Source organism: Gymnoscopelus braueri, assembly GCF_963280865.1.
Source record: "Gymnoscopelus braueri genome assembly, chromosome: 21".
NCBI lineage: Eukaryota > Metazoa > Chordata > Actinopteri > Myctophiformes > Myctophidae > Gymnoscopelus > Gymnoscopelus braueri.
Window position 1 is genome coordinate 45,900,154 of NC_137623.1, and position 21,954 is coordinate 45,922,107.

At 42.6% G+C, this 21,954-nt stretch overlaps 1 protein-coding gene across 1 annotated transcript in view; it reads left to right on the forward strand.

The window, feature by feature from the left end:
* LOC308077518 (ribosomal protein S6 kinase alpha-3) overlaps nucleotides 1–21,954 on the forward strand; it is a 72,821-nt gene continuing 50,867 nt past the window's right edge. Inside the window, exon 1 of the mRNA XM_080418266.1 lies at nucleotides 1–608. Coding sequence (XP_080274392.1) covers nucleotides 546–608 — 63 coding nt within the window. The 5' untranslated portion in view covers nucleotides 1–545. The remainder of the gene's footprint in view (nucleotides 609–21,954) is intronic.

Sequence of the window (21,954 nt, forward strand, 5' to 3'; positions counted from 1 at the left end):
GAGAGAGAGAGAGAGAGAGAGAGAGAGAGAGAGAGAGAGAGAGAGAGAGAGAGACACACACACACACACACACACACACACACACACACACACACACACACACACACACACAGAGAGAGAGAGAGAGACACAGAGAATCAGAGCAAGGAGAGGGGGGAGAGAGAGAGAGAGAGAGAGAGAGAGAGAGAGAGAGAGAGAGAGAATCAGAGCAAGGAGAGGAGAGAGAGAGAGAGAGAGAGAGAGAGAGAGAGAGAGAGAGAGTTTCCGACAAGGCGTTCTTTGGGCATGGTGTGTCATTCTCAGTGTGATGTGTGTTTCTTCACAGAAAGGGGCGGCGCGTCGGTCCGTCGCTGAGAGCGTTGTTCGCTACATTGTGTCGCTACACTTCAACCTCTAACGGCTGCGTGTTGCGCCGCACAATTATTATAATAACAATACAACAATATCATCATCATAATAATATTCGTGGGGGGGCTGGCTGGCTGGTTGAGGAGGGTTTCTCTTCCTTGGACTGGAGTGTGTGAGTTGTTGAACCAACAGCAGAGATGCCGCTGGCACAGTTAGCAGACCCCTGGCAGAAGATGGCACTGGGGAGGGCAGTGAGCGAGGTAAGACATTACAATACACACACACACACACACACACACACACACACACACACACACACACACACACACACACACACACACACACACACACACACTCTCATTAGGCACAATGATGACATGACATGGTGGTGGAAAGTAACTAAGTACATTTACTTAAGTATTTTCAATTTCCAATACTTTTACTTCTACTCCGATACATCTCAGAGGCAAATGTTTAATGTTGTACTTTTACTCCACTACAAATATTTGACTTCAACCCATTCCGGCCATTTGAAAATAGCAGATCTACGAGCTCACAATGCATCACATTGCAACGCATTGTAAGCTTGTAGATCTGCTATTTTCAAAAGATTGTTATACATTTGAAAACTTGAATTGGGACATTTTGATGCCAATACTTTAGTACTCAAGTACATTTTGAATTCCGGACTTGTAACGGAGTATTTCTACATTGCATTGCAGTATTGATACTTTTACTTTACACCACTGCACGCACACACTCTTGTGTTACTGTTTAAGCCAACCGTACACAGCAATCACAATTTCAAGGACCCCCCCACCATAACTCTTGAGAGTGTATCAAATGGAACGGGTCCATTACTCCATTTGGTTCCATTTGATACACTCTCAAGAGTTACTAGACTTGTAAAATCTCCATTTGCCCCCCCTCCTCCCCTAACAATGAACCCTGGACCCCCACTCTTTGAGAACCACTGCAGTAAACAATAAGACATGAAAATCAGGTCAACCCACACAGAGAGAAAACAATACGTCTCTACGTGGTGGGATTAGTGGTTATAGAACGGAACAATACTCTCCTATTAGTGATGTATAGTAAATATGATAATTAGTGTGTTTTGGGAGGATATAAGTGGTATTCACACATTCAGACAACAAGACTGGAGCTATGAACTTTTTTTTCCTGGGTTCACTTTTCTTTTCTCTCTTCCTACAAGTTTGAGAGGAGTGATAAAGACAGGCAAGGGGCGGTGCCTCATGCAGGAAGAGGTGTGTGTGTGTGTGTGTGTGTGTGTGTGTGTGTGTGTGTGTGTGTGTGTGTGTGTGTGTGTGTGTGTGTGTGTGTGTGTGTGTGTGTGTGTGTGTGTGTGTGTGTGTGTGTGTGTGTGTGTGTGTGTGTGTGTGTGTGTGTGTGTGTGTGTGTGTGTGTGTGTCTCAAGGAAGGGCTGTATTATGGAGAAGTGACGTGTATGTTACTGCACACTTCAGTTTGAATCAGACACAGTCACACAACCTCTGATTCAGTGCTGCATCTGATTCACAATAGTAGGTTAACCGATCAGCTCAGCTATTGTGAGTCACAGTCAGACCTTCTCTCTCTTGTGCTCCAACCTGCATGGATCTCACCCACATGTATTTTATTCCCTCTTGCTGTCAAACAGGCAGGTGTGTAGCGTACAACACACGTTGGTGTGTATAACGCATGTTGGTGACTCATAAAATCATGCTCTCTGGTATCTAGGCATTGCCTTAAACCGTTTGATAAGTGAAGCTATATCTCATAGACATTTCCACTTGTTTTCTAATATTTGAGACATTTAAATTGAGATTTATTATCCAGAGTGACTAGAATAAATGCAGCAGTTGAACAGTAGCTTTAGTTGTAGAAGGGCAGAACATTTTGAGGGAGATACAGTATGTAATGCAAAGTGAGGACCCACTCAAGAGGGTGTTGTATAGACACCTTAACAGACAACGTCACACTGATAAGAACCAGTATGCGCACGCAGGTCGGCAGCAAAAGAAGATAAGATGCAATGTAAAAGTGGTCACAGCCTCGCGTGTAAAAATACATCCCATCAAACTTTCAGATGCTGTTTTTCTCCCAGTATAGAGGAAGAATGCTTAGGATTTTTTACTGTGATCTCTCGCTCTTGAAATATATATTTCTTGGTCTCTGTTGTGTGTAAACAATAACAATTCAAAGCAGTCCTCAAAACCCCACCTCCAGTGGCTGTCATAAGAACGGAGGGAGTGCTCTATGATCATGGCACCAGAACCTGCTTGGCTCGCGCACCTGCAGCCCGTCAAGCCTAATTTATGCTCCGTCCTGCGAAGGTGTCGCGCGCAGAGAACGGCCGAGAATAGCAGACCTCCAAGCTCACAGTGGTCTCATCCGCGACGCGGTTGTGAGCTTGTATGTCAGCTGTTAAAAGTATATTATGCCTCGCTAGGGCGCACCACACTAGCCAACACACAAGAGGAGGTTGAATGAACTGAAACCAGTGCACCCCAAAACAGCAGGTTTGGGGATCTGTTGGGAATTGATTACATGAAACAGTCACCTGTGCGTCCAGTCTCAATGTTTGTAAACAAATAATTGATCTATAGAGTTAGAATTAGTAGTTCCAGACTATATAGTATTCAGGAGGCGTAGTTCCAGACTCTATATAGCATTCAGGAGGTGTAGTTCCAGATTCTGTATAGTATTCAGGAGGTGTAGCTCCAGACTCTATAGCATTCAGGAGGTGTAGTTCCAGACTCTATATAGCATTCAGGAGGTGTAGTTCCAGATTCTGTATAGTATTCAGGAGGTGTAGTTCCAGACTCTATAGCATTCAGGAGGTGTAGTTCCAGACTCTATGTAGCATTCAGGAGGTGTAGTACTAGACTCTATATAGCATTCAGGAGGTGTAGTTCCAGACTCTATATAGCATTCAGGAGGTGTAGTTCCAGACTCTATGTAGCATTCAGGAGGTGTAGTTCTAGACTCTATATAGTATTCAGGAGGTGTAGTTCCAGACTCTATAGTGCGTGCCAACGACTCGTCACCACGGGGGGCGTGGCATAGTAGCTGCAGACATACTTGAGGGGGGCAATTTTAAGTCAACCTGTTTTATACCCCTCAAAGATGTCCGCCGCTACCAAATGACACTTGTTGATGCCCCCTTCAGGATTTTTGGCACGCTCTATATAGCATTCAGGAGGTGTAGTTCCAGACTATATAGCATTCAGGAGGTGTAGTTCCAGACTCATGTAGCATTTAGGAGGTGTAGTTCCAGACTCTATATAGCATTCAGGAGGTGTAGTTCCAGACTCTATATAACATTCAGGAGGTGTAGTTCCAGACTATATAGCATTCAGGAGGTGTAGTTCCAGACTCATGTAGCATTTAGGAGGTGTAGTTCCAGACTCTATATAGCATTCAGGAGGTGTAGTTCCAGACTCATGTAGCATTTAGGAGGTGTAGTTCCAGACTCTATATAGCATTCAGGAGGTGTAGTTCCAGACTCTATATAACATTCAGGAGGTGTAGTTCCAGACTCTATATAGCATTCAGGAGGTGTAGTTCCAGACTCTATATAACATTCAGGAGGTGTAGTTCCAGACTCTATATAGTATTCAGGAGGTGTAGTTCCAGACTCTATATAGCATTCAGGAGGTGTAGTTCCAGACTCTATATAGCATTCAGGAGGTGTAGTTCTAGACTCTATATAGCATTCAGGAGGTGTAGTTCCAGACTCTATGTAGCATTCAGGAGGTGTAGTTCCAGACTATATAGCATTCAGGAGGTGTAGTTCCAGACTCTATATAACATTCAGGAGGTGTACTCCGTAGCATTCGGAGATTGTGGAATAGTTGTCTGGCTACGCGAGACTAGGATGAAGGTCAAGTTTAGGCGTGTTGGCTAGAAGTGAGGGTTGACGTCAGAATCACAATCAGCATCATCTTTAATGTCTCATCACAGGTTTAAAGGTGTGAAGAAGTGGGTGAAATTATGTATTTATTCAAGTGCGCCCTATCATTTTTTGGTTTTGTGAGAAGAGGGAGGATAGAGGTAGGGTATATGAGCAGGAGAGATAAGAAGAAAAGAACACAGAACATATATCGTCTCTGTCGGGTGCGACCTCATAATATGTACAAAACTGTTACCAGGATTCAAATTCAAAAGTATCAAAAATAGCAGATCGACAAGCTCCTTCGAGCAAAAAGTTAGAATATGGAGATAAGAGCTTTCTGCCCGACAGCAACGTTATATTGTACTGGGCAGATATGGAGAAAAAAAAGAAGATTGCACAGGCAGATATGACTAATTTGAATTTTAAACTTAAATATACAAAGAAATTGCTGACATATTTCATAATTTTATACTTTCCCCAAAAATTAGTGTGGAAATAGCTCGTGACACTAAGTTTCTGTTATCTGTTATCTTCTGTCATCTGCTATTTCTGCTATTTTTGGAAAATGTTTGAAAATGTATGAAATGTTTTCAACATGGAAACGATTAATCTCAAATGCGATTAGGCGATTATGTAATAATTTTGACAGGCCTATACAGATAACATGTGTAGTAGTAGCAGGTGTGTACATGATGTTTAGAACATGGTGTATACATAACATGCAGCCGTGAGGGCCTGAGGCGAGGTTAAAGAAAGTAGCAGCAGCAGCTACCGTGCAGGTTCTTAACCAGTTAAACCATTAAGACCTGAGGCCGATTCTACAAATGTCTTCTAAATCCTAAAGGCGGTTACACACCAGCGAATATGCGAATATACGCAAAATTCGGACCCGTTCCGAATAATTAAAAGACGCTTTTTCGCTTCGCTTTTTCGCTCCATTGAAGCTTGCATTGACTTTATAAGGTTTTTAAAAAAAACGTATTTTTCGCATTAAAGAAATCGCCCCGGTGTGTAAGGACCTTAAAAGTAAAAAAAATAAAATAATTAAACATTTTAAATATCTCAATATGTTGTTCCAGGGACCCCCCAGAAGCAAAGATTTGAGTTACAAATGTTCGCTTTAAAAAATATATATTCAAAGATTTTTGCAGATTTTTCAAAAATAGCAGATCGGTGCCGCACTATGAGCTTGTATAACTGCTATTTTTTAATAGCCAAAGAAATCTAAAATGACAGAGATGCGCTCCCGGTCTTAATGGGTTAAACCCTAGCATCCGTATTGTGGGGAAAGCTTTCGCAGGAAAATAGCAGGTCGACAAGCTCACAAGCTATTTTCAGTGAAAGCTTTCCCCACAATAACAGAAAACACAAAAGACGCAAGTAATGTATAGAGCTCTGAGGGACTCCGGTCAACCATATGGGGTTTGAGTGGTTAAGGTGCAGTTCAATAGACCAGTTCATGCAACAAGGGATGATGCCTACTGTTATAACCAACATGTTCACATACAGTAGGTGTAGGAGTGTAATCCACAGGAAGCTAATCCAGCCTATAGGAAGACTAGACAGACAGTATTCCAGTGGGACAGGCTAGCCTGGCTGGCTGCAGTGTTGTGAAGTCAGTGTTTGCATTGAGACTTCTTTGGTAGTCGTTAACAGGAAGAGTGGGCATTAACCCGTGTAGACTAGGAATGCATCTGTGTCATTTTAGATTTATTTGGCTATTAGCAGATATACAAGCTCATAGCGCTGTGAGCTTGTAGATCTGCTATTTTTGAAAGATCTCAAACGTTTGGGAAAATCTTTTAAAGCGAACATTTGTAAAATATTTTGTTCCAGGGATCTCCAGAAGCAAAGATTTGAGTTACACATGTTCGCTTTAAAATATATATATATTTAAAGATTCGCACTTTGTTCAAGATTTTTCTAAAATAGACGAATAAATCTAAAATGACAGAGGTGCTTTCCCGGTCTTAAAGGAGAATTTTGGACTAAGGTTTTCTTACCTTTTCTATGACGTTATGATATTTTAGGATGAATGGTACAGTAGAAAAATTTCATAACTCAATCTCGGGTCCGCCACAGCTTAAAACGTGCGCCAATAGGCCTTGCGCTAGATTGTGTATTTTAATAGCTTTTTTTTGGTTTGTTTTTTGGTGAGATCTGACGTTCATAGTGACAGAACACTATGCAACCAAAAAAAAAAAAAAACCTAAGTCTCGCTAGACGAGATTGAAATCTCGAGATTTCGATCTCGTCTAGCGAGACTTCCTTTTTTTTTTTTTTACAGTGTTCTGTCACTATGAACATCATATCCATTAGTCCAAAATTCCCCTTTAATGGCAGTGGGTGCCTCGATGTAAAATTGGCTATTTGGTCCAAAATGTAAAAAATAATTTAAAATTTAAAAATTGTCTTCAGTAATGTAAAGTATACATGATTAGAACGTGCTTGAACATTTGACAAGAACGGTTTAATATTTCTACAATTGAAGGCAAAATTTAGGTCTGATAATGTTGTACCGTGCATGTTCACATCATGTATACTTAACCCATTCAATCCGGGAACGCATCTCTGTCATTTTAGATTTCTTTGGCTATTCAAAAATAGCAGATTTACAAGCTCACAGCGCAGCTTGTAGATCTGCTGTTTTTGAAAAATCATGAAAATTTGTCTAAATGTTTGAATAAATATTCTATCCCCCATCTGAAAATATTTTTCACGATTTTCACGATAATGTCACGATTTAAAAAAATGGCCGATCTACAAGTTCATAGCGCGGCACCGAGTGCCGCGCTATGAACTTGTAGATCGGCCATTTTTGATCGGCCATTTTTGAACTTGTATTTGAATCCTGAAAAGTAATAGTTTTGGACATATGAGGTTTCCACCCGACAGACGATATACAGTATAGGGTGCATTGGGATATGCGCACCGGGAGCGCACTCACATATTGGATATACGGCTCAGTGCCTTATATCCGAAGTCCATTATGTACTGATGTATGTTTATGAATAAATACCTCATTATATGGGGAAAAAATCTTCCCCATATAAAACCCAATAAACTGATTTTTTTTAAAAAGAAGAGATTATATACAGTGCAGGACACATGACATGACCAGGAGATATGAGACAGAATGAGTTGTAATAGAACATGCATCTGGTATCATTGTGCGCAGACGTCAGTCTATCTGATGAATTAGTTGATGGCCATGGTATCAAGGGTATCAGTATGTGCTTTTACGCAGATGATAGTGATTCAACACATGTGCTGTGTACTGGGTTAAGCAGGTTAAATGTCAGCCCTATAATCATAATCATAATCATAACAAGTGTAGCAATATTTGTGTGTGTGTGTGTGTGTGTGTAATGCGTGCACTCTGTGCAGTCAGTGCCTTTTTGCTCTGCGAGCGTTTAGTCGTGAGAGAGGTAGTCCTGACGGTTTTTCTAGGCCACCACAGGAGAACAAATAAAGCCACCCACTGAACAAACTCAGTAGTAAAGTTGTGCATGTGAAACGACATAAAGAGAATGATGCATCTGGATTGGATACATGCCTGGAGCTAAATGTTCAATATGCACAGACATACGTGCACACACACACACACACACACACACACACACACACACACACACACACACACACACACACACACACACACACACACACACACACACACACACACACACACACACACACACACACACACACACACACACACACACACACACACAGTATGAAGGGCTAAAAGGGTTGCAACTACAACGGTGGATGGTGGATTAGTGTTGAATAGCATGGGGATGTGACTGTGAAATCTATAGAGGTAAATAGGCGGATAGACCCTAGGGCCTTAGAGGCTGAGAGAGAGAGAGAGAGAGAGAGAGTGAGTGAGTTCCTACATTTCCCAAAAAAGCAGATCTAGTAGATCTACAAGGGAGCTTGTAGATCGTCTATTTCCACTATTTTTAATCCATTTCAAAGAATAAAATAATTAAATATAGCCTATTTTGGCCATAGCACATTATTTATTTTGATTATTGGTGTCGGCCATTGTCAGTAATTTCTTTGTATATTGAAGTTATTTTTCTTATCTGCCCCGTGCAATTTACGTTTAGGGACCAGTCGAAATTTACAGAAGGGGGTCCCTGGAGGAAAATAGGGGTTTGAATCCAAGGGAGGGTCATGCAATTTTGAATTGATAAAATAGTCCGTTTTTTATATACATTTTTAGTACAGCAGAACAGTGGTCAATGACCCCTCTCTATTTCAAATGATACAAAGGATTCAAATCTAGTAACACCTTGGTCTATTTAGAATCAATGGCGGTCGTTAACAAGCCATCAACAAGCACACAGCAAGTGTGAACGACCCAGTCAAATCTATTCAGCGTCTTAACGATGGTGGTTGAACAATTAAGCAACACTTCAACAGGTGTTAGGCATATTAGAGAGATGCATTATCCCAAACACAGAGATATCCTCTTTTAAGTGGGTTTTTGTAGTACATCAAGGTAAATACAGGCTTTTATTTGATGTATGATGACGCATCAATGTTGTCAGTTACTTGGAAGTCGGATGTCTGACTCGGAGTCGGATGTCCGACTTCCAAGTAACTGACAACATTGATGCGTCATCATACATCAAATAAAAGCCTGTATTTACCTTGATGTACTAAAACCTCCCTTAAATACACACTATGCTGTGTGCGTGTGTAAAATTGTCATCCTTGAGTTGAATTTCCTTTCTGTTGTCACGCACATTAACAGTATCCACCATCGATAAAATAAAATATAATACAAATCTTCACTTTCCTACATTACTAAATGCATGGTCAGGGACCACATGCAATACCTCCACCGACCACCAGTTGAAAACCCATGATGTAGGCAACAGTGTAGTCACCGTAGTTAATAATTATGGGATTCAATGGGTTTCCCACATGCAAGTTTAGAACACTGTCCATTCTGCTACCACTACAAACACTACACTGTGCATTTAGCAAGACTGACTACAGTAATGTTCTAATCATTGTGGAAAGCAAAACATCGGACATATCAGTTTTAAATGTCATGTTGTTGTATTTGATGGGGAGGGTTAGGGGTGTCAAGATAACACTAATTTCACGATACATACATGATGATATCGATATGATACATTATTAATGTTCTTTTCTCATGTATCATCAACATTGGCCATCATCTTTAGTTTAAAATAACAATTATAAAGCACTTTAAAAAACAATTACAAAGTGCTTTGTACACACAAATAAATAAATTTGTGCAAGCTTAAGGGAGAAGTTCTCACTAACTATACTACTAATATAACAAATATAATATAACACTGCATAACTATAAATTCCACAAACCTCATATTTTTGTCATCTGGACTTTACGAACCAAGTGCAGCCCAATCTGGGAACCCATCGCCAAATGAAAAGGAAAAACAGCGCCCTCTGCTGTTTTTTACTATCTCTTGTTTCTATGATGAAAGAGCAAGTTAAATTGTGAATATCTTTCCGTGGTTTTGTCTGCTCCGAGGACGCTATTGTTAAATTAGTTTCGGTTTGTTTCGGGACGGATCGGCGGACACGTAAATCCCACCCACTACATTTGATTGGGTAAAGCGCGGCCTGCTTCCTGATCTGAAGGCACGCCCACTTGTAGGCCAGTGCGTACGCGATATGACGAACCCCCCAGACAGATTCAAACGCAGAGCAGAATCTGTTCTTGAGAGATTAAGTGCAGCCTAGTTATTTCCAACAGCTCAAAAAAATAATATAATAACTATAATACCAGATACAGTATAATACCATGTAAACAATCTTAGATTAGATGTAGGCCTATTTGAGAGTGCAGACTGGCATAACTGCTTTGACGCATGTCACATTAACGAGCGTCAACGAGCATCAGCTCACACACACAACACCTCCCCTCTGCAGTGGTTAAAACTGAAAGTGACTGGAGTCTGTTTCATTTCTCTCCAAAATATCTTGAATATGATGGAAGACATGATTAATAATTACTGTGATTATGATAAGCTTTACATTTCGTATCATACACCATACAGTAAGAACAATACCACGATAGGCTATATCGTGGGACAATATATCGTGACACTCCTATAGGGTTAATCTTTTTTTTTTTATCACTTGGGGAGGGTCATTGATTTTTTTTTAGTCAAAGGGAGGGTCATGGCATTTTAGATCAGGGCACATACATTTTCTCCAGCGGTACCCTTCTTTAAAAATCGACCTGTCCCTTAAGCCTAAAAGGCAAACGCAAACGTCATTTTGGGTTTATATGTTCCAACCTCCAATGAGCAAAACACAATTAAATCGAGTTACAAATGTTCTAAAAATATATATTCAAAGATTTGCAAAAATGTTCACTGTCACGGGGCAACCCGTGCCCTATAGACACTAAGGACTCCACAGGGTAAAACTATAGGTTACTGGACGTAACCCCGGTTTTATGATAATATGAGCGAGATGTCTCGCCTATGGGAGAGCGCCCTCTGGCGTGATCACAGAAGCATTACCTTATAAACTCCAGACAAACCTTTGGCTGGATTCTGACCTCCCTCTGACTGGAGGGCCCGCCCTCCATCCTATATAAGTCAGGGGAGAGTCATTTTCCGTAATTCAAGATAACATTTTTCTTCTCGTTCGTAAACAAGAAGGGTGTCTTTCGAGACATCTCGCTCATATTATCATAAAACCGGGGTTACGTCCAGTAACCTATAGTTTTATTTCAAATATTCACTCGATGTCTCGCCTATGGGAGATATAGTAAACTCCCTGATTGTTATCTCGAAGTCCAGAATAACCAGCCTAGGGGCCTGACCCCCGTCTGGAGGCTACACTATGGACCGTATGCGCCACAGGGGCTGCAGTTACGTCCAAACTGTAGAACCTGGCAAATGTCAAGGCCTAAGCCCAACATGCCACACTGCAGACATCCCAAATGGAGACCCCCCCGAAGAGGGCCCATGATGTCGCTATTTCCCTTGTAGAATGTGCCCTCAGTCCCACTGGGGCAGCATCCCACCACTGGAATAGGCTAACTGAATAGCCTCTACAATCCAGTGGGAAAGTGTCTGTTATGCAATGGGCTTGCCCACCATCCGTGGAGCCCATGACACAAATAGCTGATCTGACTTTCTCAAAGCCCTAGATCTGCCAATGCACATTTCCAAAGCCCGAACCGGACAAAGGCAATGTAACCTTTCATCCTCCTATGAGGCGAAAAGAGGCGGGTGAAACGCATTCAAGGTCACAAGGACACTTGGTACCAAGGGGTTCTTTGGCACATACCCAGGTCTGGGTCTGACAACCACCCTTGTAGCCCCTTCCTTGACTGTGTACACTCCTCGTGTACTGACAGTGCATGAAGATTACTGAGCTCTTCAGTAGTCACTGAAGCCATCAGTAACGCAGTCTTGACTGACAGTTGTTCTGTCAATTTGACTCAGAGGCTCGAAAAGTGACCGAGATAAGGAGTCCAACACCAGGCTCAAATCCCAGGGTGACACCGGGGACTTTGACTCGGGAAGAGACGTCCGGTCCCTTCCGCCGCCAAGTAGACTTTTATTGTGGAAAAGGCTCTGCCCTTATCCATTAAATCCTGTAGAAAAGGACTTAATGGACATGGGCTTAGAACGGCACAGTGCGAGACTTCTCGCACCTTATCTCAAAACCGTTCTGGGGTAACCCCTCAGTACTCAGATTCATCCCCTCATGGGCTGAGCCCAGAGAGTCAGATGTTCTGGTCAGGGACAAAATATCTCGCCCCCTGCTAGCATTAGCATGTTTCCGCGTAACGGAAGCAGCCACAAGCGGTCGTACAGGAGAGGTTCGACTGACACCCAGTGACCCCATTCTGGGGCCACCAGTATCACCATCAGCCCCTGGTCCCTCACTCTCACGAGTGTGGGACCTAACAGGGACAGCGGAGGAAAGCATAAAAAGAGTTCTGAGCCATTTGTGCACTAGTGCATTTCGACCCAGAGGCACTGCACCCTCCACTGGGAAGAACAACGGACATCCCGTGTCTTCCAGTGAAGCAAAAAGATCCATCTGGGGCCGATCAAACGATCCCAGATCTGTCCTGGTATCTCCGGGTGCAGAGACCATTCGTCTGAGAGGAATCACAGATTCCTCCAGCGACACAGCGTTGTTACACATTCCTCTGTGACCAACACACGACAGCAACTGCCCAATCGTCTTAGCGATACGGCTAAGGCCATCATACCTGACATTTCCATGCACATTTTGAAGGAGACCCTCCGGCCCGTGTAAAATTGTGCTAGGCAGGACAAAAAGGACTGATCCTTTTCGGTGGCGGGCTGGCTCTGAACGATAGCGAGTTCAGAGTCCTGCCTATGAAATTCGCCGTCTGTGCAGGCACCAACACGCAGTTGACCCTGAAAACCCGATTTCAGTAGGTGAGACACCACTTTCTGAGTATGCTGCCTTGCCGCCGATTCTTGAGTTGGCTTGTAGCAGCCCATCGTCTATGTAAGACGCTATGCGAGTGCCTTCTCTTCTCAGAGGGCCAATCGCAACCTGCGTGAATTCGACAAATACTCTGGGGCTGAGGACGTTACAAACGGTAGCACCGTGTATTCGTAATTTCAACCTCAGAACCCTAACCGCAGAGATTTCTGTGTGGTGGGTAAAAGGAGCATGAAAATAGGCGTCTTTTAGGTCTATCAATGTGAACCAGTCTCTCTAGCGCACCATGCGGAGGAGAGACGGATTTGATAACATCCTGAATTTGAACACCTTTAGATACTGATTGAGGGCTCTTAGGTCCAGTATCGGACGCAGCCCCCCCCCCCCTTCTTTTTGACCAGGAAATAGCACGAGTAGAGCCCGCTGTTCGCTTGGTCTCTGGGTATTTCTTGTACAGTTCTTTTTCCCAACAGGGAGAATTGTCTTCCTGTAGAAAGTCGCCCGCCAGTCCCCTGCTTAAGAGAAAATAGCTTTCACTAGCATGGGGAGGTCTCGAGGCGAACTGTAGTATATATCCCCTGGATATAGAGTGCAGCTGTATAGTGGTTGAACAGAGTCGACCGTGAGCCGTTCCCTTGGGGACAGGGCGTAATCGTCCTCTCCCCATGGCGAGCATTCGCCCCGCTACCATGAAGTGTCCGTGAGACCTCTGTGGTAGCGAGCTCGTGTCCCTTATGTTCTGGTTTTGTCCTGTTTCATTTCTTTTTGCCGTGCCCCTGAAAATCAGGCTGTAACGGTTTGAAATGTTATTGGAGAAACAGGTAGAGAGGGTTCAATTTCTAATAACCACTCCGATGTCTTGCCAAAGGAGACATCTTGGTCATAGTATGTTTACATTCACACAACATTATCCACATAATGTATAGTGTGTAAAGTCATTCTCCCTTCCATCGGGTGGTGGAGCGTGTTCACCCCGCCCCGCCCGGTCACCAGAACTCTAGGACCACCAGAGAGAGAGGGGGAGGCGGTGTCCACCGTCTCCTCCTGACATAGTCCCAGCCATGTCCCTCTCCTTTCTTTATTTCGCTCTTGTAGAGTAGCTGCCCGAGGCCTGCCTCTGGCTGGCTAGGGTGCCCCCCCTGGCCTGTAGGTTGCAAGCAGGAGCGCCTGCCGTTTAGGCGACGCGTGCTTCGCAATGGAGTTGGGCTCTCGTGTCAGAGCCGTGGCTTCTGACGTGAGGTGTGTGGCAACCCCTTCTTCCACGGGTAGCGGGAAGAGTAGGGCTCAGCCCAGGACACGTCAACTGTTGTCCCAGTGCTGGTTGCCAACGGGAGTAGGCATTAAACCGTTCTCCCATACTGGCTGCGGCTGTGGCCATAGGCTACGCCGCTGGTAACTCGAGGTCGAGTATGAGTCGTGGGGAGAGGCTCGTTTTACTGGCCAATCGCCTGCTCAATGACCTGGTTATAGGGGACATATTCTGTACCCTGGAGTAGTTGGGCCTCGTCCGTGTCCTCTTCCTAACTTGGTGTAGAAGGGACGCCTCGCGGGGTTTGGGGGGGTTCGTCCCCCTCCGCCCCGGTGGACGTGGACTCCTATGGCTGGGTCAACATTTGGAAATGTATGGCCCGTTTTCTGACAAACCTAGGTTCAGTCAGTCCGCATGCTATGCGGAACGGACCTTCCTCACACGGCCCTCGGGCTGCGTGGGTCGGTCCCAGGCAAATAACACATGAGTTGTGTCCGTCGTGACACGACATTCTATTCCCGCAGACCCCGCACTCTTTCGAGGGACAGGGGTCCCTTCGTTGCTGGGCTGCAGCGGTCATTGTTCACAACACGCGTGGAGCCTGTTTGTGGCAAGGTCTGTAAAACAGGGGAGTCGGTGTTAGCGTGTAGCTAACTGTAGCCTGCCCAGCTGGTAGTTTATGATGCTAGCTGGTGGCTTGCAGAGCTGTCCCAAAGAAAAACACTAAGAGCGGAAGACGCTGGTGTGTTTGCTCGGTTTTAGCTCGTGGCTAAGAGGCCACCTTAGAGAGAAAAACACGATGTGGAGCAGTGATGCTGTCGTGTTTTACTCTGTGATAGCACGCAGTGTGCAAAACGTGTTGCTAGTGGGAGCTCTAAGCTTACCGATGGCAACGTGCTAAGCAAGCTGGTAGCATATTATGCTAGTTGGGTCATTCCAGAATTGGAGGACATTTTACGTCCCACCCAAGAAATGTCAAATAATCCATTTACAAAATACTAAATAATTCAGTTGTCGTTTAACTTTGACTTGTCCTGAGACCAAATCTAAATCAACTTGGAGAATTTTTTTTTGAACATATTTTTAAAAAATACCAAATAAGTCTGTAGTACCCCTAAAATGCTAGTTTTCTCTTGTCCCACCCCCTTGGTGACCAAATTGAATCTCAGATAAAACTGTTAAAATGACACCTAAATCTACTTTCTTTTGCATTATTTTGTTCATAGATGTCTCTTGTAGATGTGGAAACATATTTTTTAATTAACATAATATTTTAAATAAGTATTATTATGCAAGGAACCTGTGTCCCACAACTTGCATGCAACCCTGTTACCTTAACCTTTTTAGCATGGTAAAAGAAGACGAAAAGTGTGAGTCACATGACACACTAGAAGTGACATCATCAAACACTTTCCTAACAGCATGGGTAGAGCAAAGGTATCTCCTCTCTTCTATTATTCATATTTTTATAACATTGTCAGCCTTGCTTGAATGTCTCAACCTACCTCACGCAACCCTGTTATGCATATTTCCAGAATAAGATAAATACTTGACAAAACAATCTTTACTTATTTACTTATGTGAGTTTGTCCTCTTGGTAAATGCTAACAGCTATCTAAACAGCTAGCTTATATTCCTGAGAAAAAGCTAACTTTAGCATAGATTTGCAATCCTGTTACTTGCAGCCCTGTTACTGTGATTAGAGTAACAGGGTTGTACAACATTAACAGGGTTGCATTAATAGAATTAAAACACTATTATTTATGGTTAAATTAAAAACATTACATAATCTAAACTATAATTTAGGTTAATCTACGTATTTTAGACATTATTGAATTTTACAGACTATATTGCTTCATTTTATTTTAACCATGTAGTCAAAATGAGTTATAGTTGTTTGGTGGCAGTGGTGGGATGGTATGCCTTTATGAATTTGACAACTGTGAAGTAGACCATGATGCCAGGTGGTCGTGGAAGAGGCTGAGTTACCAGGCTGAACCCAGTTGAACAGGGGAGTCAAGAAAGTGTTTGGCATGAGGAGAGCATGGAGTTGGGGCCTCCAGTTAAAGGGGTTGTCATCTCTGTTCCCGATCCATCTGACTGTTCTCTGGTAGCCGCCAAACCAAGTGATTAAGGACCAGTGGTGCGACCAAAAGAGGCTACAGTGAGTACTCCAATGGCACCACCTGTTGATACTAGCTTCATGGAAGAGATGAGGAACTTTATGTGTCGTTCTAAACGGACTGAATAAATCTTGTTCTGGCCGTAACCAAGTCTAAACAGCTTCTGGTAAATGGACACAGAGACATCACGACAGCCCATGCCACTGGATCAGAGACCTGATAGTCCACCTAACCGAACTCCAGCCTCTCATGTTTCATAACCGAGAATCCCAGACATCAGAGAAGGTGAGGATGCTGAGAGCTTCTCTGTGCGGTTTGAGTGCATGGGGTGGAGGCAGGGAAAATGGGTTGCCCCGGTTGTCACTTTATTGACCAGACGGGCCCTTGAAGCATATGCTGGCCTGGATGAACAACAGTCAGAGTCATACGAAGCTATCAAAACAGCAGTACCAAACAAATACAATGCTACTGAAGAGACTTATCGACAGAGGTTCTGCAGCACCATTGTTCCAGCAGAGGAGACTGTCAGAGAGATCTGACTGAAGTGCAAGTGATGGATGCGTCCAGGCAGTCGTACCAAGGACGAGATTGGAGAGGTCATCATTCTACTACTACTACTATGCTACTACTTGCTGGGGAGGGAGTTCAAGCTGCTGACTGACCACTGAGCCCTAAGGTGGATGCACTAGCTCGATGCAACATCAGAATGCCTGCATCCTCCAGTGGTGTCTATAGCCCTCCAACCATACCAGTTCACTATTAAGCATTTTTGTGGTAAGAAAAACCTTATTATTTTTCAAGGCTATGTGTGAGCCAAAGGGAGAAGGGGTGAAAAATATCATGGAGGCTCATTTCTCCAGTCCCAAAATCCCAAACATGTAATCACATTCATATTCAGGTATGAGGTCATTGATTGTGTAATGTTTGCAAGGGGAAGGTTCAGATTCCTCTTGCTCATATTTTCACTATTCTTTGTCTACAGACTTAAATTCCTGGACATAACCATTTAAGAAGGAGTGTTCATCCCCCTTAAGTTGTCATGTGATTTCCTGGTTATATTGATTTTCTGGTTGTATTATTAATTTCACAGAAGGAAATACTTTGTTAATTTATTAACATTAACACAGTATGTGTTATTGTCTGCATTGTACACATGGTTATGGTAAATGGTTATGTCCTCTAACTTAATAGGCTTGACAGGTTAGGTCTAATTGAGGTGTGATCAATGCCACCTGTGTCTAAGTGGAACTACTTAGTAGAGTCTTCCCTGATTGGTCAAGTTAGCTGGTGATCAGGTATAAAAGGTGTTTGAAAACTAGTGATCAGATGGGGTTGATGTTGGTGAGACGTGTCTTGTGTGAGCTCCTGTTTGCAAAATAAAACCCTGATTTTCTGGAACAGCTCTGCTGCCTCCTGGTCCATTTTCCATTTCCACACTACCTACCAACCATCCTCATGTGAAACATATTAAAAGTTATTCAAATAATATTTCATTTTCTGTTATTAAAAGTTATTAAAAGACTAATTATGTGGTCTTGAGCATTTATTTGTCACATTGAAAATAATCTATAATCAGAAGTAATGTAGCTATTCAACCCTGTTACTGTAATTTCAACCCTGTTACCATTATCATTTTAATCAAATATTAACATAAATGTCTTTCTCAACGCATAAGGGTTTGACCTATTGTCTTTTAAAGAGTTTAAGTAATTATATGCATAATGGGTTAGAGCAAATATCTGAAAATTAATACTTAAATTAGTAAAGTGAAACATGCCACAATTGAAAAGTTGTGCAAGATAGATTTCAAAAGTTGCTTAAACTAATTGAAATAAATTCATATCTGAAATCAAATGTTTATTCAGAGAGAATGTTACTTCTTTAACCTAATGGTAAAGGAATTATATTTTAAAAATAAATTAATGCACTTTTTTCAGGTTCCTGAGTGTTGGTAACAGGGTTGCGCCAGGTATAGCAAACAACAAATAAAACATGTAATAAAAAAAATATCTTTGATGCCTGAGCTGAGCCAATCAAGCTTTTGATAGTTTATTACCTATTATTGATGAATATATAACAGAAAATTGTCAAATAGAAGGTTAATTTTTAAAAAATTTGAAAGCCCAAATGTCCTCCAATTCTGGAATGACCCAGTTGGTGGCGTGCAGAGCTGTCTCTGAAAGAACACAGTAGGAGCGGACGACGCTGGTGTGTTTGCCCGGTGTTTAGCTCATGGCTAAAAACCACCTCGGAGAGAAAACACGATGTGAAGCAGGTTATGCTGTCGTGTTTACTCTGTGTCAGCACGCAGTGTGTAACGTGTTGCTAGTGGGAGCTTGTTAAGCTCACCGATGGCAACGCACTAAGCTAGCTGGTAGCGTATTATGCTAGTTGGTGGCGTGCAGGGCTGTCCCAGAGAAAAAACACACTAAGAGTGTAAACACTGGTGTGTTTGTTCAGTGTTTTAACTCTTGGCTAAGAATCACCTCGGAGAAAACCACGATGTAAAGCAGAGATGCTGCCGTGTTTGCTGTAGCCTGCCAAACGTGTTGTTAGTGGGAGTTTATTAAACTCACCGGTGACAACATGCTAAAAAATTAGCTGGTATCCTATGATGCTAGTTGGTGGCGTGCAGCGCTGACCCGGAGAAAGCACACTAAGAGCGGACGACGCTGGTGTATTTACTCGGTGTTAGCTCGTGGGTAAGAAGTCACCCTGGAGAAAAACACGATCTTAAGATGTCGTGTTTACTCTGTGTTAGCATGATAGCCTGCAAGCAGTGTCGCTAGTGGGAGCTTGTTAAGCTCCCGGTGACGACGCGCTACGCTAGCTGGTAGTATATGATGCTAGTCGGTGGCGTCTCGCACTCTTTCTGCGGGACCGGGGCTCTGTTGGACCCGGTCCGGCTCTTCGGAGCTGCGGAGGCCATGTTCACGTTAAGCGTTTTAAGCTTGAAGAACGGAACAGGGAGGAGGGGAAAACAAAACACGGGGGCCGAGCAGACTATGCTGGCGTGTTTGTTTTTCTCCTAGCTAGCTCGGGGCTAACTGTGGCTAGCAGCCCGTGGGGCTGAGGAGAGCTTATTAGGCTCATCCCCTGGCTCACGGCTACTAGACTGAGAAGTAGCAGACTATACTACACGTTAGCAATTTAAGCTAGAAAAACTAGGGAACATGTTAAGTTCCTCTAGGAAGAACCGTGCGATATTGTCACAGGTTTTGTAAAGAAAGTCAACACCTACCGTCAGCAGCGTCTCGCGGTCCAAGATATTATCCTGTCCTGATGAGACTTTCGCCGTGCCGACTCCATAAGGTGGACTGAGAAGGTGCTTCCTCGATCGAACGAGAAGAAAAACTGAATTACGGAAAATGACTCTCCCCTGACTTATATAGGATGGAGGGCGGGCCCTCCAGTCAGAGGGAGGTCAGAATCCAGCCAAAGGTTTGTCTGGAGTTTATAAGGTAATGCTTCTGTGATCACGCCAGAGGGCGCTCTCCCATAGGCGAGACATCGAGTGAATATTTGAAATAAAACTGGACATCACAAGTACACACTGCACAGCTGCTGCTAATAATTGACTGTCATCAAGCTGCCTTGGAGGTGTGTCTGTTCAGCACCCAGTGTTGCAGCCTATGCTGTATTTTCTGTATTGTCTAATGTTATGGTCATTGTTTGTGAATTATTTGATGCCTAGAAATGCATTTCAAATTTGCTCAGAAAATCTGTAATTGCGTAGTCTAACTCATGGGCCATGGTTTGCTTTGTTTGAGTTGATGAAGATGCTTGACTGTTACACTCCTGCATGGGGCTGATTCCTAGTTTTGGAGGTAAATAAAATAACAAAAATCTATGTTCTTGGACTTTGTCGATTCTTGGAGCCTTGACCAAGCCTTGACCAAGACATTCACAATTTTTCAAACAATAGCAAATTTACAAGCTCTATGAGCTTGTAGATCTGCTATTTTTGAATAGTCAAAGTATAAAATATGGTTAAAGTGGTTGAAATGATTGTGACACTGTATTAACACATTTTGCTGGGGACCCCCTGGCGGTCCCCGGACCCCAATGCCTTAGGAGAGGGAGGGAGTTGTCACTGACCGAAGAAGAGAGGAATGAAGATTTAACCTTCACAAGGATTAGGCTAATTCTTTGTATTCACGTATTAGAAGTTGCCATTTTTTGTTTACCTTTTTCGAAATGAGATTTCAGGACTTAGTGACTGAGTCGGTGTAATAATCAGCCCTCATCTGCATGGATTAGTTGATGGAATTGAGTACAAAGGACCCCAAAGGAAACAAGCCACAGGCTTTCTTGGGTTTTAAAATCCTCTTAGCAGATCTTGCATTGAACTGTACTTTCCTATGCTTTTCTTTGCAAACCGCTAATAAAGTATTCAATCAATCAATCAAATTAAAGTTCTCAGTCACCGCGATTCCATAGAAGCCAGTATTTCTTTTAACCCATTAAGGCCTTAGTCCGATTCTTAAAATGTTTTCTAAATCCTAACAGTTTTTTGAAAAATATATAAAATATTTTTTTTCAAGATTTTTCAAAAATAGCCAAAGAAATCTAAAGTGACACAGATGCGGTCTTAATGGAAGCATGCCGATCTACAAGCTCTCAATGTGTCTATTTTCGGTAATTATTTTAAGATTAGAGCATTTGAAGTGGTCAAACTAGCAATATGTGCAGAGGCATCTTCCATAAAATCTTATTAGATAGTCTCGGATATTTCAGATAAAAGCAAAGGTTAAAAGCCTCAATCTGTGATTTCTTCACCTGGTTGGCAGTATGAAGAACAGCAGGAACAATATTACTATCACATCATAATGTTACATATTGTGTTAATTGCTTGGGAATCAGCATGAGATTTTATTTTGCTTTAATCCATGCATCTGGTTCCCATATCTGCTCTAATGGTAAGTATATTAATGCACAGCTGTTGTCACACAGCGGGCAGATGAAGTCCTGATTCTGTAATGTAAATGTCAATGTTTATTTAATGTGACGGTCTGTTCCCCGTGCCCACATAGAAAAGGTCAAAATGGAAACATACAGAGTCTGGATTATAATAAACCTCTTTCTTCACCACGTTTGAGGATTTGATTCTCATGTTGTGAACTGCTGCCTGTGACACAAAGTTTGAATGGAAATTATAAATCATAATAATTATTATATATTTTTTCTCTCCCTTATTTTTTCCCCCATTGGTTTAATATTTATAAAACCCATAGAAAATAGTTTTAAAAAATTGCAGATCGACAAGCTGTCTGTGAGCTTGTACATCGGCTACTTTTGCAACTTCTGCACGACTTCTGTCATATGACAGAGTCAGTTTAAGATTACCAATAGAAATTAATTGACGAAATCAACATAAAAAGATGAACCACTTAAACCCCAGCATCGGTATTGTGGGGAAAGCTTTCACAGAAAATAGCAGATCGACAAGCTCACAATGCATCGCATTGTGAGCTTGTCGATCGGCTATTTTCAGCTTAAACTTTCCCCACAATAACGGAAAACAGAAAATACACTAGTATTGAGCCCTGAGGGACTCCGGTTACCCATATTGGGTTTAAGTGGTTAAATATAGAGATATACAAGGTGTCTGCCCAACAGCGACAGTATAATAGAGGAGAGGGACTTGACCTTTTAGTCCTCCCATTAGTTTCAGGTGTGTGATTCTGATGTTATTACTGTGAAAACATGTCAAGACACGAAGCTAGCAGTGTGATACTGCATGAAAACAGCCTGTTAGTAGGATCACTCATGGTATGGTTGTCAACTTGGCGCCCTGCTGGCAATGTGCTATATCGTCTCTGTCGGGTGGAAACCTCATATGTCCCAAAACTGCTACTTCTCAGGATTCAAATTTAGAGTTGTTC